This window comes from Sinocyclocheilus grahami, unplaced genomic scaffold (assembly GCF_001515645.1).
Source record: "Sinocyclocheilus grahami isolate Dianchi unplaced genomic scaffold, SAMN03320097.WGS_v1.1 scaffold329.1, whole genome shotgun sequence".
NCBI classification, from domain to species: Eukaryota; Metazoa; Chordata; class Actinopteri; order Cypriniformes; family Cyprinidae; genus Sinocyclocheilus; species Sinocyclocheilus grahami.
This window is the reverse complement of record NW_015505508.1, coordinates 907,708-920,177: the sequence shown is the minus strand read 5'-3', so window position 1 is coordinate 920,177 and position 12,470 is coordinate 907,708. Positions and strand designations below refer to the sequence as shown.

The 12,470-nt window shown below is 39.0% G+C and overlaps 1 protein-coding gene across 2 annotated transcripts in view; it reads left to right on the top strand.

Moving 5' to 3' along the window:
• Positions 1-1,607: 1,607 nt before the first annotated feature.
• The window catches only part of palm1b (paralemmin 1b), a 27,371-nt gene continuing 16,508 nt past the window's right edge, over positions 1,608-12,470 (top strand). The window contains exons 1-4 of one of the 2 annotated variants that reach the window (XM_016295074.1): positions 1,608-1,987; positions 2,078-2,192; positions 2,301-2,420; positions 11,026-11,071. In XM_016295074.1, coding sequence (XP_016150560.1) covers positions 2,416-2,420; positions 11,026-11,071 — 51 coding nt within the window. In that variant the 5' untranslated portion in view covers positions 1,608-1,987; positions 2,078-2,192; positions 2,301-2,415. The remainder of the gene's footprint in view (positions 1,988-2,077; positions 2,193-2,300; positions 2,421-11,025; positions 11,072-12,470) is intronic. The other variant, XM_016295075.1, reaches the window with a different exon arrangement.

The window sequence follows — 12,470 nt, the reverse complement described above, 5'->3', positions numbered from 1 at the left end:
GGTCTGGCCAAAGCGTTTCTGTACCCGCGAGCGGGGTATGTTCCTAAGGTCCCCTCCTCTACACCGCGGCCTGTCATGCTCCAGGCCCTCATTCCTCGTCCCTTAGGGGATCCAGACCAGCAGAAGCTTACCTGTATGTGTCCAGTGCGAGCACTGGACGCATACGTCCACAGAGCTGCGGTGGATAATGGATGCCATTTCTATTTCCTATGAGTCCTCTGATCTCCCTTCGCCTCTTGGGGTCAGGGCTCACTCTACTAGAAGTGTGGCGGCCTCTGAGGCCTTCCTGGCAGGTGTCTCCATGCAGGACATCTGCGACGCCGCGGGATGGTCCACGCCCCTGACCTTCGTCAGGTCCTATGACCTAGACATGCTAGCCACTCCTGGCTCTTCTGTTCTCTCGCCCTAGCTGTGCAGTCTTCCACACTAGGCAGAGACTTAGAAGTCTGGCGGCGTGGGCAGTCGCGTTCCCCTAGCGCTTCCGATGCAGCTCGAGTTCCTGAAGAGGAACGTCTCAGGTTACGTATGTAACCCTAGTTCCTTGAGGGAACGAGATGCTGCGTCTCGGTGCCATACTTCCGGCGTACCTGCCAGCGCTTGCTTCATTCATAGAAGCCGACGCTGGTCTCACCGCACGTGCTTTTATAGCTTCCTGGCCATCACGTCCCCCGCGTGACGTCTCGCCCATCTATTGGTCTGATTACACATGAGGTTCAGAGCCCGTCATGCTGAAGGGCGTTCCCCTAGCGTTTCCGACGCAGCGTCTCATTTCCTTGAGGAACTAGGGTTTCATACGTAACCTGAGACGATTTTTTTGCACCCTCAGATTCCAGACCTTCAAATAGTTGTATCTCGGCCAAATATTCTAACAAACCATACATCAATGGAAAGCTTATTTATTCAGCTTTCATATGATGTATAAATCTCAATTTCGAACAATTTACCCTTATGGCTGGTTTTCTGGGCAGGGTCACATATATTAGTAAATGTTGAAATTAACATTAACTAAGATTAAGAAATGCTTTGAAAGTATTTTAATTGTTAGTTCATGTTAAGTAATGTAATATTAACAAATGAAAAGAGTAAAGAGTTAGGCTACACTCTAAAAAATGCTGGGTTGTTTTAACCCAACTTTGGGTCAAATATGGACTAACCCAACTTTTGGGTTAAAAATGTAATTGAAAAATGTAACCCAACAGTTGGGTTAGTCCATATTTGACCCAAAGTTGGGTTAAAACAACCCAGCATTTTTTAGTGTACAATAAAAATATGGGTGTGATTTCTGATATGGCAAATATTTTGATTCACTTCCTTTTTTGTATAATAGGCTACTACTGAACTGAAAGCCTTAACTTCCCATTTAAAAGGTGTAAAATTATACTTTATTTATAAAGGAATGAGAATTGGTTAATGAACAGTTAATGGTAACATGTAAACACAAACAATAACAGGAAATAAAAAAAATCCCCAACACAACAACGTAATGCTACAATATGGTTGTAAACCTGCAATGTATCTGTCGTGTGCTTTGAGTTTGTGTTTACATCGTTTATACAGCCCCTCAAGTGTCCGGAGGGAGGCGGATCAAGCATCTCCTCTCACTAGGAGGAGGAGAAGTCAGACATTGCCCTTAACACGCTCGCGGAGTAACTGTCGCGCGGGAAACAAAGGCTCGACTGCTGTGAAGTCAACAGTCGCGCTCTCCATCCTGAAGCATGTGAGAGTCTGCTGCTGCTACAAAGGGACGCCAGAACACATTCACCGTCGGGTTGAGCGCCGCTCGCCGGAAAACAGAGACCACAAGTCCCCGCCAAGAGCTGAATTTGCAACCTGAGAGAGTCACCGAATTAATGGCCATCATTAGAAAGTAGTAGCCCAGTCATATTGATCGCCTATATCGTTTACGCCTCCGAGCGGGGGGGTTGTTTTCTTCTGAGCGTGCGCGAGAGAAACATTCGCTATCAAAAGGGAACGGTCTGACCATTGAGTAAGTATTCATTTCAGAACAATTGTTATTTTCCTGCGGGTTTTATTGTCTTTCGTTTCCTGACACCTCTGTTTTGTTGTTATGCTTTAGTCTTGGCATTGCGATGGCGCTTTAAATCGTCTGAATGTCTTGAATACATTTCAACAACCGATTGCAATGTAACAGTGCGAGATAAGTTACATTTTCCTTTTCGCAGGGAGTACAGGTGGGTTAATAAGCTATTTAAAGGTTATGTCTTTCATCATATGTTTACATAAATTGCAGCATTAGTATCTTCTGTAATGGCCCAATAACACGCTGGTGCGTTTTGCAGCGCATCCCCGTGGTACAGTACGTGCTCGGGTGTGGGAGAACCACATCTAGTAATATACTGATGAAACTGGGCGGGATGATCCAATATGGCCGTGTGGACCTGGATTTAGCAGCATATGATGTAAGATATTTTCGTATTCATTTGGATTTCGGCCATTTAAACGTTCAAATGTGAATTAATTTCCCCGCGTGTGGAATCAAATACGCTTCACGTCTGACAGGATTCTGACGCGTTTTGTTGTATATTAAGAAAAATAGTTCATCTTTAATAGTTGTGAAATGTGTCGTTTTGTGTGGAGAATAAGAAGACGCACATTGGACGGCGATTCCCCCTTCATGTGGATATCAACTCTGGTACATATCCAATGCTAAAGCTTTGTCAGTCAAGTTTACGCTCCTATGAATATTTGAGACACTAGGTCATTGGACCCACCAAAGCAGGTTGATCAAAAAAAAAATCAATGAGGTTCTTCTGAAATTAGGATTGGTGCTCTAGAAGTTACAGTGCATTATTATGAGTTGTGCAAATGTTATAGCCTATTGGGTATGACAAGAGTTCACGAAGAAGAACCACATAAACTCTCTGGAAGGATTTCTTAATAGGGATGCACGATATATCGGCCACCATATCGGTATCGGCCAATAAATGCTCATTTTTTCTGTTATCGGTATCGGCCTGATAAGAAAATTTGGCCGATATCTTAAAGCCGATAAATAATGCATTATTTCCTTCAGAGACACTTCAGATGCGCGCTGTTCGTTTGCAGCCTTTTGTGCAATTGTACGTTGTAATATTGTGTTTATTTGATGTATATCTGATTTATCTCATATAGAATGCATTTGATTAAGTTGAAAGAGCGCTTCAGTTTACCGGTGATCGTCTTTAGCTCAGCGCACGCAGCTAAAACAGCAGTGCACAACATTAATAACTATGATTGGGAATGTTGTGTATATAACATTCTAATGAGAACATTATTATAATAAAACGTTGTGCATTCTTTGGGTTTAGTTGCTGTGTTTCAGCGCGTTGATATGGGAAGAGCGCATCCACAACAGGATCACACATTCTGACTATAGCACGCCATAACTGCGTCATTTTGTACATATATAAGTTGTAATATTATGTTTATTTTGTATTAATATTAATCTCAGGATGCATTTCCTTGAGTTAAATAAGCTGCCAGCAAAACGCTTCAGTTTACCATGTTCATTCAGCTCTTCAGCTTCAGCACGTGCAGCTCAACGGCTGCTATTTAAAACATTGGTATTAATTTGTTATTTTCAAAATCATTGATACATTATTAATAACAACAACCACTTTTTCTCTTTTTCTCTGTATTTTTCTCTTATTATTTTCATCAACAATATGGTTTAGTAATTAAAATCATTTAATTATTGTCCGTGCAGAGGCTATTCCGTTTTATTGATCTGTGGCGCATTCATTTTGATTCTTTACACGTGTAATGATGTCCAGTGACTTGTTTGCATTATTTATGCATTATTTTATTTATTTGTAAGACTTTGACTAAATTTGGTAATGGGAGAGTAAAAATATTTTTAAAACGTACACCGTTCAAACTAGGCTGCTTATGTTGAATTGTTTGGGATGTGACTTTTAATGATGAGACCTTTTTTGTAATCAGGCTCTCAAAAAGTATATAACAATTTGGATATAGATTTATCGGCCAACATATCGGTTATCGGCTTTCAAAAATAAAGAATAATCGGTTATCGGTATCGGGCAAAATTTTCATATCGGTGCATCCCTATTTCTTAATTTAATTTAGCTTTAGAATAAGAGAATTAGATACCCTTGGGAATTTCTTATGGGTATTTAGAATAGTTTAATTTATAATTAAAACAAGGCCTGTGGTTAATAATACTTGGAAGGTCTTTCACATTTTTCTTTAAGCAATACGATGTGAGAGGTATTGATAAAGGATCTCTCAAAACGTACACTTACTACGAATTAAAAATATTAAAGGCACAATATGTTCGATTTTTTTGTATTAAAATATCCAAAAACCACTAGAACAGTGTTATATATTTTGCTGACTTGTGTACTTACATTATCCCAAATGTTTTGAAGAATGTTTAAATCCAAAGAAATAAGCTATTTTAACTAGTGACAGGGACCGTGTCCATAGTGTCATTGTGTCACCTGCCAATAACGTCATAACCCCTCAATTTCCGGTTTTGTTTTGTAGAAAACATGAAAACACCAAAGATGCTTTATTATGTTGTGCGTTTTAATAGACCGGTGTCGACCGCACAGAGTAGCATTATAACAGAACTTTCAAACGTATCTAGTATGATAAAACAGCACTGCTTTTTTCCCCACATACTCACGACCGGAAGGAGCGGAAGCGGTCGACTGGCATAATAAAAGTTCCGCTGCTTTCGAGCCGTTTGCCACGCTCGTTCAGCGGCCTCGTTTCGCTTCGACGGATTTCAGCCTCACCCTGCTTCATACTACGACATTAATAAATCATTAGCTCATCCATGAACATGATTTCTGCCCAAGTCCCATCGGATTGCGTCGGCTGTGGGGATGAAGACGACAACTCCCATGATTCCACACTCAGTCACGGCGTCATCAAACTACGCCTTTGTTTCTTTGTTTATTTCGAAAATACCCTCTCGGTTTTCTAATTAATCGTTACAGATTTTGTGAACAATTCGTTGATGCATGTTTCATTTTATTTTTTGACCTTGTAATATTTAATGAAAAATTTAAAATGCCATAACTGGACCTTCCGGTGCAAACAACAGATTTATCTCTGGTGACATGCAGGTATTCTCCAATCATTTCATCTGCTTAAACCCCGCCACTGCAAGCTCGCGTTCAATCGCCAAGTCCAGGCTTAATCCATTATGCTTGGATGTATGTCCCAATATGGACGAAATAATTTGTCGCTTCTTCCGTTTCATTTCACAGATGTTCATTAAACATTGTTTTATTCATTCATTAACATGTGCCATGCTCCCCCTATGAGATATAGTGTAGGCCCTGTGACATAGCATAATTTTACTATGCAACAACAATGATGATCCTCTATGCTGACTGTGCAGTGATGTTATGAACAGGTGTTTTACATACAGCTGTCACTATATTTCTGTAGCCTGTAGTATTCCACAATATAAGCCAGGACTGCAGCTACAGTATCCATTTTATAATGTACACAGCATAAATTGCACATAGTCATCAATAACTGTCAAGCTGCTGTGTGAGAATATGCTACTAATAGCTACTAAAACTTGTTCACAAATTTTAGACCAAAATTGTTTTAAATGTTTCAGTAAACAAGCTTCCAATAAGGACTCAAAAAATATCTATGCATTTTTTCAACACAGCAACCCTTATCTGCCAGGGTCCCCAGCTCACATTCCTGTGAGAAGAATTTACTGTATAATACTACGTAAATAAATTCTTATTCATTTAGATTTTTTAAAATTAGTATTACATTTAAGAATTCCCCATCAGTGTATACATTACTCAGTGGCATGAGTGCATTTATATGTTTTACATTGCTGCTTAAATATGACGTCTGGTATTATGCAATTAGTTGTGTGGTCACATGGGGTCTGTCACTTGATGGGTGTAGCCATCCAGCAGCAAGGACTCTTGATAGCTGCGATGATTTGACACAGTTAAAACTGAACAGCTCTGGACTGTCACTGATATTTTAACCTTTCACCTATATCTCTTCCTTTCTCTATCAGAACTCTAGCAGATAATAGCCCGTAACAGACTCTCCTCATTTACTCAAGCCCTTCCTGCTCACTCCAGATCTTATGAAAATATCTTTATGACTGCTACAAAACACAAGTGCACACTTAATGACTTTTTTTCCACAAATGGCCAATTTAGAGGAGACTTTTCACCACAGCTAATGTCCATTGAAATATTTTGGATGAAGTGGTTATGGACTACGTTTTCTTAGGGTGAAAAATCCACTTGAATTTTATGAATTGTAAGACGGTCATCTCTAAAAACCAGAAGGTTCCAGCAAGATAAACTATTGAAGTGTAACAGCTATAAAAAAGTGACCTACATTCTATATGTTTGAAATATATATGCACTCATGGTCTAACAGTTTTAGGAGGTTAGTATTAGGGATGCACCGAATGTTCCGCAACCGAAATTATTCAGCCGAAAATAGCAAAAAAAGCTCTTTCGGTGTTCGGCCGTATAAGCGGAAAGACCGAATAAATTGTACCGAACAATGATGTGACGCGATCAAATAGCAACCAGTGCAGAGTGAGAGTCGTGCACTCTTTATAATGCAGCACACACGTCAGCAGTGTGGAAGCATTTAAACTGTCGGAGAAAGACGCAAAAATCATTACAAGCACCGACAGAGAGAGACTGTTTAGGACTGCATCGCATGTCTTCAGTGAGAAGAGGAAGGGGTGATTGTTGCTGGTTACTGTATGATGATTGAAATCGCGAAATGGCCTTAAACAATTAGTCAATAAACTGCAGAACGTTATGTTTTCTAATACACGCGCACATTACATGTATTCTGACAGCGCTATCTGCTTGTTAACCAGGGTTCAAAGGCCAAAGCGCGAGGAAAATCTGCGCTGATACAGTCGTCAGTTGCTCAGTCACATTTTTATGAATTTTTACAAGGCATGTGACAATGCGATACGTACGACGTATTCGTAATGAGACACATTTATAAATCTGTTGTCAACAAAAATAAGCATTGAGGTCTTCCTGCACGTTTCCGCGAAAATAAAAGTTGAGAAAAAGCAAGAACTCTTATCAACATTCATAAATGTTAGTATTGTAATTTTACTGTTGTTCTGTAAAATAAATAAAAAGTAAGACAATAATAATGATAATAATCATTACAACAGCTCTGTTTTAATACATTTATTATAACATTCACACATAATGTTCAAATTAGGATCTGTAATATTTTCTAATGTTTTAAAAGAAGTCTCTTCTCAGCAAGGCTGCTTTTAATTGTACAGTAAAAAAAAAATACATGCCTGATTCAAGAAGTGGGTCTGATGGCCAAAAATTATTCTTTTACTAACTTATTAATTTTAAGTTAAATTGTGCTTTGTTGGTATAGTGTCTGCTAGAATGTTAAAATGTTCAGTGTTAAATATTTTTAAATTGTTGTTTTGTCATTTATTTCTTTTCTTTGAAAAGCAAGACAAAACAGTAAAAAGCACATTTTGGCTTTTTCATTTATGCAATTGGGGGGAAAAAATTGAAAAACCGTGTTCGGTATTCGGCCTTCGGCCCAGTGTTTAATTTTGTTTGGCTTCGGCCAAGAATTTTCATTTCTGTGCATCCCTAGTTAGTATCCTCCCTTCCTTTTCTTCTCCCCAAGGTTGGTTGGGCCCTGGCTCATGGCATGTCTCAGAAAAAAGGGAGTGCTTGAAACTGTTGGTACCGTCCTTTACTAGTCAGTCTGGACCTTCTCAAAATCCACGTTGAAGTTTCTCAAGTCTCCCTCCCACATTCCTTGCAATCAAATAGCACTTAGTATGTAACTCTATTTGTGTTCATGACTTAGTTGGGTGGCCTTTTTAGCTCTTACAGGATAAGTTTTGATTTCTTGAACATGCATATTTTGTAAGTGTCAAATGTCCACTAATTTGTTTCTCAACCACCACCAGAAATTTTCTAAGATTAGTCTGGATTATTTTCTTAAAGTTCTCTACAGAAACATTACAAATTAACTGGTTGAACATCTGCAGTTTGCAGTAACAAGAATCCCTTCAGATGGCATGAATTGCTAGCATGAATTGCTAGCGGGCTTAAAATTTAGTTATATATCCTACAAGCCATTAAAATCTACCAAGAAAGGACTCTCAGGAAAGGTTTACATCACCATAAAGATGGGCCTGCTTTGTTGTAACTGTCATTGGCTACGTTTACATGCACAATTTTTGGTTCAATCAGACTGAATTCATTCCGATTGATGAATCTGAATGTAGTGTTTACATGAACGCTAAATAAAGTGATCGGGTTGATGTGCGTTTATATGTCACAAGCTTCAAATTGGAATTTGATTTATTTTTTTACATGTGCACACTGCACAAATATAGAGTTTCTCGCTGTTTGCACATAATAACCACTCTCCTACACTGTTTCTTTATTTGTTTTTAACAGCAGAATGAATATTTATCCATATTATGGATCATAATATGTGAAATATATATATGAAAACCCAAAACAGGTTGCCTGTGGATGAGAATCCAAAACAAGGACTGGTGGGAGGTTGTTCTGCTCCACTTCACAGTTGCCGAGTGAAAGGAGAGTTTTATAATGACAGGACACGCATTTATACAACACTTTATTCAAAAGGAAGATCCGTTCGTTCCGTGCGTCATACGTCATTACGCTATTTCTGCGTCATTGCACATGCGCAGTCCTTTCAGTTTCGGGGTTCAGTATGATCGAGTGTTTACATGCACTCTCAATCGTATTAGAAAAGGAATAAACCACCCCCTTCAATCCGATTGAAATTTCATTCCAATCGAGCTCAATCAGATCGATTAAGGTGTTTACATGAAGGCTTTTCAGTCCGATTGAGCCGTCAATCCGTTTACAAACGGATTATTTGGTTGCATGTAAACGTAGCCATTGTACTTTGTAATTGGGATACAATGCATAAATAGGACCTGTCATTTTTGTCACACCAAAGTTTATTTCATATACACAAAAAGAAGCCTTTGGTTGATGTTGTGGCATGTTTTTTCATAAATTTGATTTTCTCTATAGAAATCTAGCCATGATTATCTATTGGCTGCTCTTTGTCACTTTTGGCATTTTAAACACTTTTGTTGGCCAGAGATTGAACCAGTGAAAAGGTCACAGCATGGCTTCAGTGTGTTGCCCAGCAGTGGACTAGAGAGGGGAAACAAGCTGTAAGATAAGTGCACCCACACTGGAGACTTCACAGATTGGATAAAGCTGGCCAGTGCTGTGTTTTTCCTGGACTCCCAAGTGCTTTTCCAATGCTGTCAATGAGATGTGGCGAAAGGAAATGGCTGCATGGTGTTGAAACTTTTCAAAGAGTTTCTCCTCATTTCTCCATTCCTAAACCACTGATGCAGTGTTGTACTAATTTGCATAGAGTTTTAGAGCTAGTGAAATTTATTGCAGATTAGTTGAATAAACCCAACTAAACAACGCTTTCAGCACTACAAATTGGTTTTGTGAGCGCAATCTTTATTTTTATTAAACAGTATTTTGTATAATTCATTGTATACATTGTATTCCACACACACACACACACATATGTTTGAGCAAATAGTTATTGCGTGTTTTGTCAACTGTTATCCCTGCTGCTCATCGCTTTTGTTACCGTCCATGTTGCTTCACTTTTCATGAGTGGGCTTACTCAATGAATCATCCTCGGCGTGATCTCAAGTGCTGCATTTGTGACTATCTACACTAGTGGTTTACAATGCAGGTGTTAATGCAACATTGAGTGTTTTTATACTGAGGAGTGGGTCTGGGGTGACTTTGAGTTCAACAGTTATTCCATCGGTCGACAGTTACTACTTTGGTCTGAATGTACAGAAGTAAATCATTTAAGCGATTGCTTAGATTTTATCTTGCATGATCAGTTCCATTGTGAGTGATACTTTAGGTCTAAAATCAGAGAGAGATAACATATCGACAAACATTCCCTGTGAGGGAGTGACCATGTGACTGGCTTTGCTCGGGTGGGCCATTGAGATCACCAATCAGCTGAATGACTCTCCCCTGCAGCCATTTCCAGGAGAGAAAGCTCTTTTTCTGTGGACCAGCGCAGAAGCCTGCAGTAAAACAGGCTTTGACAAAAGACATCATTGTGCCAGGTTAATCATGGCTATCCACTACCCATGTTCCCATTCCATGGTTGACCTCTTTTTTATCCATGTGTCCCTTTTCCTTTGATATTTTTTGTAAGTTTCCTCAATCCATGCATTGTATGTTTTGCCGCCTCACAGGATGCTCATCAATGTAGCCAACAAATAATCACAAATGGAGGGCCTTGTTTGGACTGCTTTGTATTGATATTACACTGGCTTAACTTTTCTGCCATATTATACATGCAAAGAGGAGTTTTGGTTTCTCTTTTACAGTATTCATACCCATATCAAAGTCCTACAGAACTATTGGAGTCAGCAACGTTGGTCTTCCTTTGGCTTTGAGCTTTATGTTGGAGCTCTGGAATCAATTTAGTGAGGAATGCAAAGGACTGTTAACAGTCTTGAAATTTGCACGCCATTCATAACTTCTCCTTTTATCACTGTTGGACTGGTGTTTTCCGCTGCTGTGAAAAAGATTTGCAGTATATATCGGTTCATATCTGGAGTTTGATTTCTGAGAAGAGAAAAAGAGCTGCCCACTTCTTTTATCGATTCTCATCGACATGTTTTCCCTCGAAGGAGAGAAGTGCAAAACACTCTTGACAGACTAGCCTCATATTTTACAGGAGCAAAGCATGCGGAGACATAAAACAGGGTCCATCTATAATACATCGTGAACGTGTACAAGACATTAGTTCAGATTTGCAGGTATAGCAGCGTACAAGGTCTTTAAAATGAAATGAACTGTGTGTCTAAAGATCAGGCTGGGATCTGGCCATGCATTATGAAACAAAAAAATACACTAAATGTTATATTTTCAGGTAAATGAAAATTGATCCTTATTACTCCTGTTGTGTCAGCTGTTTAAACAAAAATGTAATTTCACTGCTTTTTTGCAGGATGTCGGAGGCTTTGTCACAGCAAGAGAGACTTCGGGCCATTGCTGTAAGTAAATAATTACACTATTTCTAATTTATTTATATAACTACGCTACTAAACTAACTAATCAAAAGTAATTGATCATTAAAAATAATGAATTCCATTATCAATTAGTCAGGTCTGTGTGCCGTGCACAGAGGAGCTTCATCAGTGACATCACTTTACAGTAGTGAAACACACATTTCTATCTGGAAAATGCATTTAAAAATCACAGACCTGCTGTGGGAAAAGTACACAACCCAGGTTATAGTAAGCATGGAATAGCATGTTTTTTTCCAAATACCTTTCAAAAACATTTGTTTTTTTTATTATTATTAATTTCTTTTATTTTTGAAAGAAATTAATTTGTTTAATCTTCAAGGATGCATTATTTAGTAAAGACATTTTTAATGTTATAAAAGATTCCTGTTTCAAGCAAGTGTTGTTCTTTTGAGCTTCCTATTCAAAGAATCTTGAAATTCAGTTTTGCCATCACAGGAATACATTTAAAAATATATTCAAATTGAAAACGGTTATTTTAAATTGTAATAATATTTCACAATATTTCTGTTTTATTATATTTTTGATCACATAAATGCATATGAGCATAAGAGATTTTCAAAAACATTAAAAAAAAATCTTACCAACCCCAAACATGTGAACACCGAAAATAAAATGAATGTTTTTATATAATTAATTGAAGAAATATGCAACTTGGTTGTTATATTGCTATATACTAATCACGCAGAATCAGAATGAGGACAGATGTCAGGATACAGATCAGAAGCACAGAAGGCCTAAGTGATGTTAGTCTTATGAGGCATTATGCTCCTACAGTATGTCAGTGACCGTCTATAATGGTGTCACGGGGCTGACGAGACGAGAGGCGTGCGGATCCATGTGCAAGCTTTATTTAACAAGAGAAGTGGTCAAACACAGGCAGGGTCGATCAATGGCAAACAGGTATATGGCGGGCAAAACACAAGAATAGTCCTAGGGCTAGCGTAGGTCACTGATCGGCAGACAGAATCACAGGGGCGAGACGAGAGGGAAAAATCCAGGAAAACAGGCAAAGATCAGAAACCGAGAAAACAGGCAAGGCAAGGCAAAACAAGGAAACACAGAGACTCGGAACGGGGTACAGGCTAAACAATACTCAGCGGAGAATGGTTGTGTGAGTGGGTGTTATATAGTGAGTGAGTGATATGAAACAGCTGTGTGCAAACAGAGTCAATGTAATGGAAAGGGTGACCTCTGGTGGTGAATGAACGGAAGTCCATGGACAGGATTCATGACAGAGCATTGGGGTTGATAGACAAGACTGAGCGTTCAGAGAGTTCATAGGCGGCCTCCTTGGCTGGAACAGGACAGGCAGAGAGTTCATAGGTGGCCTCCTTGGCTGGAACAGGACAGGCAGAGAGTTCAT